At 42.8% G+C, this 5179-nt stretch overlaps 1 protein-coding gene across 1 annotated transcript; it reads right to left on the reverse strand.

Moving 5' to 3' along the window:
- Positions 1 to 3853: 3853 nt before the first annotated feature.
- Positions 3854 to 4810, reverse strand: LOC102566514 (olfactory receptor 6M1-like). Its single transcript, XM_006259099.1, has one exon. It carries the CDS (start codon positions 4808 to 4810, stop codon positions 3854 to 3856), a length of 957 nt encoding a protein of 318 aa, XP_006259161.1.
- Between the last annotated feature and the right edge of the window lie 369 nt (positions 4811 to 5179).

Consider the following 5179-nt stretch of genomic DNA (forward strand, 5'->3'; position numbering starts at 1 on the left):
TCAGACTCAAAGCGCCCTTTTGGAAATTGTTGGCTCTTAGTTTTCATTTGGTTTTGGACTATAGAAAAATAATAAAGCAATTCTTCCATTGTAAAGAACTCTGAAAGACTACAATGTGTCAGCATGTTTTTAATGCTATAGATTCCTATTTGAAATCTTTAGGTTTATCCTGTGATTTGTGTTTGCATGCCTAACAGTGTGGCACCCCACACCATCCTCTACAGGTGCTCAAGGCAACCCAGTGTGCAAGGACATCCTGGTTGAGAATTACTGTACTAGATTCACTCTTTGACCACACTGGAATAGAATCTAAAAGTTTTGGAAAAATGTTTTACCTTCCTTGCATGAATCACTACGTACAATTCCTTTCTTATATCTAGGAATTGAACTCAAGAAATCCTGCCCAGAGCAGGGGGCATGGATCCAATGATCTCATGAGGTCCCTTACAGACCTAAACTTCTATGAATCTGTGGTCTAATTATTAATGCCACCCTCACCTCCCAAAATTGGGAGTATGGCTCCTGATTTACCTGCTAGCAAGCTGCCCACCACTGGCAAAGGCTGACACTGCCATGAAAGAAGCCAAGGTAGCTCAGGGGAGAGTCAGGCAGCACTGCACTATCCCTATTCAGCATCTCTATTTTCCCCCAACAAATTTATAATCCAGCATCTGGTGGAGCAAAATGGGAAAGGCCTTTTGTGAGGAGAACTGTGTCAGCAGATCAAGTCTGTATGGGGCATGAATAATCAGTGGAGTCCATTCAGAAGAAGTGGATGAACCTGAGATGGTGGGCAAGGTCACATCTCCTCAAGAGGCAGGTTGCAATCTGCAGCTTTGACCTGGAGGTTACCATTAAAGGTATGGCACCCCTACCTATATCTAGAAGCATCCATGTCACTGTTTCAGAGGTAATTGGTGTTTTCTGGGTCAATGCCTCAAGGATCAAATGAAGTAGGTACAACGGGCCTGGCACTACTCTCATGCCTTGGTTTCCTTCTCAGGCACAGAGTCAGAGGTTGACCTAGGAGTGTTGAAGTGATGCAGATGCAGGAAGACGAGATGAAACTTTTTTAAGACCCCAGAATAAGTAAGAATGGTCACCCTCCATGCTCTGTCATGTTTTCCCCCATCCACGCCCACCCCCACTTGACCACCAGTGCTACAGTCTCCAATTGTCTCGAGGGCAGGGAAGAATCTTCAAAGCCATTCCTGCCAACTCCAGCCAGGCTCCACATGAAGCTGGGCTCAGCCAGGGATAGCAGCAAGAGTGAGCAGATTCCTTCTCTCTATCCAGTACCTCTGGGTATTCCCTGCCAGCCCAGGAGCAGACATGTGGAAAGCAAACCTGTCCACTGCTGCCTCTGTAAGAGTCTAGGTCCAGATGCAGACCAACTGGGGCAGGGCAGGAGTGCCTCTGGAGCAGTCTTCTGCCTGGATCATTTGGGGAACCATAGCATTGGCAGCAGTGGATGGCAGAGATGGGAATGTGTGGGGAGGGGAGGAAACATGCTGCTGAGCATGGAGAGGAAGGGGAGGAAACCACTTGAGGGACTTTTAAAAAAAGTGTCCCACTGATCCTTCTGCAGTATGGTCTTCCTACCCTGGAGTGTGTGTGGGGGGGAGGGAATGGGAATGGGGGAGGGAATGGGATTGGGGGTGCAGCCACCCCTGCAGTGCAGCACAGGTCACTGCTCCCACATCCACCATTCCAAAATCCTGAATCTCCCCTTGCACAGAGCACAAGTCCCAGTACACAGCATGCCCAGGGGAGCATTTTGGAAAACTCTTTAGGAGACATGGCCTGAGGGGCACATATCCCCTCTTCACCCAGCTTCCCATTCCTTATGAGGTTCATTTTGTTCCCACACCTACCTCCTCATTTTGTCTCTAGCATTTCCTTGCTTCATCCTAAATTCCCTTACACAGCCTTCTAGTCCCTATTCTAGCCTCTGAAACTTCCCCCCTACTACCTCCTGGACCTTAAAGTTAGCTGGAATACCCTAAATCTTAGTGTAGGTCATTTCCCTGGAGTCCTTTCTTTCTTGGCTATGCCTCACTGCCTGACAGGTGACCATAGCCACTTGCACCCTTCCTGTTACTGCCCTAGGTGTAGGAAACATGCTAAGAAACCTCAGAAGCCCCTCCTGCACCAGAGACAAAGTGCCTGTATTTATGTTCTTAGCATGACTACATTTTTTTGACCTGCCCAGGGCTCTAGAGACACTTCAGCAGAATCTCCCTAGCCATATAGAGCCTCTTCACATCTAGAGATAGCTGATTGTGGAGACATGCCATTGATTCACATAGCTACAACTGGGACTTTCATCACAAGTGGAGGAGATATTTAAAGCTCCATTTTGGTCACTTAAGTCATATACATGTGTGACTCGTGGGTAAATTGGCTAATGAAATGCAACACAAGAAGCTTCAATTGGGATTAAATAGCTGACATCTTTGGTGAATAAAATGAAATAACAGACTAACTTTGTTCCTCAATATCTTTTAGAACTTCTAAGCAAAATAATCATGGAATTTTTTTTTTTTACACTTTTGTTTCATATGAAATTTCAAGTGTATTTTTTTTGCCCTGAACTGGAATGAGAACAAATATTCTAATGTCAGATTTTTCCATGAATTGGAATTTCTAAGGGTATACAAACTCGATTTCTGTAATCTTACACATGCAATTCTAGACAATTTATACAAGGTTATGCATACCAACAGAGATATACATTAAGGAAAAAACAAATCAAAGAATCAAACCTGAACATGTGTTTTCACTGTGTGTTTGAACCAGTGAAAGAAACCCATGGCATAGATACAACCAGGCTGACAAAAGAGTGCTTCTGTTGGCTTACTTTATATTGTTCAGAGAGATGGTATACCTTAATTTACAGAAAAAAAACCCTCATTCATTGACATGTGCTGCATCTTCCCATGTAGGTTCATTCAACGTTGATAGAACAGCAGAAGCTTATAGTTGTAGTTAAACATCTAGCCTTTGACTTACAGAAATAAACTTCCCTCTTTTGTTGTATCAGTTTCTCCAAGCTACCAGGCCCCCCATCCAGTAAAAAAAATAAAAAAACCACATGCAATTACTTATGGCTTCTAGTGTATAAGTAGTTCCATTGATACCAGTGGGTGAACTCACATTTTTGGAATTATATTTGTGTTTGTGAACTTCGTTGAAAAGGCACCTTGCAGCAGAAAAAACGGGGAAAAAAGATCATCAGGTTTTCTGAGAGGATTCAGGGAGTAGTATCACCTTTTTGTTCCATGTTGGTACAGGTCATAACACCATTGTGTCTTGATCCACCAGTGGGATGGCTAGGAATTATAATAGTGTGGTATCCTTAGTGCAGTGCTGCACATGTGCAAAAACTGGTGTTATACTTGGATAGTATTATTTTAATTCAGACTGTCATTATTTTCATGGTTTTATCCTTTGTAGTCAAAAGGCCAAATCTCCAGTGTAGACATTGTTTCACAGGGGACACTGGAACAGATCCCCAGGCTGTAAATCAGTGCAGGTCCATTAACATTAGTGAGGTTGTGCCAATGGACATCACCTATTTAAGATCTAGGTTTCAATATTAGATTCTCTAATGACAAAGTCATGGGAATGCTACATTTGCTGTGCATTCAGATAGTGTATTCAAAAAACAAGACTGCCAGAAAAAAGACTGTTGCTATCTAGTCTGACTTCCTACTCAAAGACTTTTAGACCAGAGCAATAGGCTTTAAGCTAGAGGTAGAATTTGTATGTAGGCCCCCTTGTCACAACAATGTGTAGCAGAAAGAGATTCTTGCTTTTTTAAGATGCTTTCAAAATGTCTTTTCAACCAGAGTCACAACAGTCTCTCATTTTTTGGGATTGATAGGCATTTTTTCAGGGTCTCTCTGAAGACTTGCTTCATTAGCTCATTCCTTAGGCTGAAGATAAAAGGGTTTAAGAAGGGGGTCACAATGCTGGAGAGAATAGCTAGGACTTTATTGAAGTTCATGGTGTCAGCCTGCGAAGGCCTGACATAGACAAATATGGAGATGCCATAGGCCATTGAGACAACAGTGAAATGGGAGGTGCAAGTGGCAAAGGCCTTTTGTCTTCCTTGTGCAGAAGGAATCCTGAGTATGGTAGAGATTATGTAGCTATAAGAGGCTAGTGTCAATGACAGAGTGCCAAGTAGGAGAATCAGAGAAGAGAGAAAGTCAATTAGTTCAATAAGCCAAATGTCAGCACAGGCAAGGTGAAGAACAGGGGCACTGTCACAAAAGAAGTGGTTGATCACATTAGGGCCGCAGAAAGGTAATTTTGACTTCAAAATAGTGGACATCAGAATGAGTAGGAATCCAGAAACCCAAGAAACAATGACTACCTGGACACACACCCTCCCAGTCATTATTGTAGAATACCTCAGTGGATAACATATAGCCACATATCGATCATAAGACATGCCAGCAAAAAGGATGAATTCTGTGGATCCCATGAAGAAGTAGAAATATGACTGGACAGAGCAGCCAATGAAGGAAATGGTTTTCCTCTCAGTAAGGAAGTTGGCCAACATTTTGGGCACCACACAGGTGGTCATGAAGATTTCAATAAGGGATAGATTGCAGAGAAAAAAATACATGGGTGTGTGAAGTCTGTAGTCAAGGCAGATCAACATGATGATAAGAGCATTACCGAGAACTGTCACCAGGTACATAACAAGGAAGAATATGAAGAGGAGAATCTCCACATTGTGTTCACTGGGAAACCCCACCAGGATAAATTCAGTCACGGTTGTTATGTTCTTTATTTCCATGCTCCCACTTTTTGTCTGACCTGGACAGAGATCCACAAGAGAAGGGAAAGAAATGAATAAATTAAGAACAAGCAGCCAAAAAAAACAAAGGAACATTGTGGGATTTAGTGACAGACTTTCTATTTGTCCTGCTTCTGAGATCACTGGCACTGTCATGTACTAGCATTAAGTTCTTTGAGTGCATGGTGACAGGGCATTGTTTGTCAATTGGGAGAAACTGCACTGGAGCCAGGGAGCTGCTTCTCACTCTCTCACAAAGATATAATTCAGTGATCATTCTGTTTGACTCAGTCAAGTGTACATTTGTAATATGGAGAGGGGATGGAGATTGACATATTTATACAACTTTTAGACTGTTGTAAATTAGGT

Source organism: Alligator mississippiensis, chromosome 7 (assembly GCF_030867095.1).
Source record: "Alligator mississippiensis isolate rAllMis1 chromosome 7, rAllMis1, whole genome shotgun sequence".
Classification (NCBI taxonomy): domain Eukaryota; kingdom Metazoa; phylum Chordata; order Crocodylia; family Alligatoridae; genus Alligator; species Alligator mississippiensis.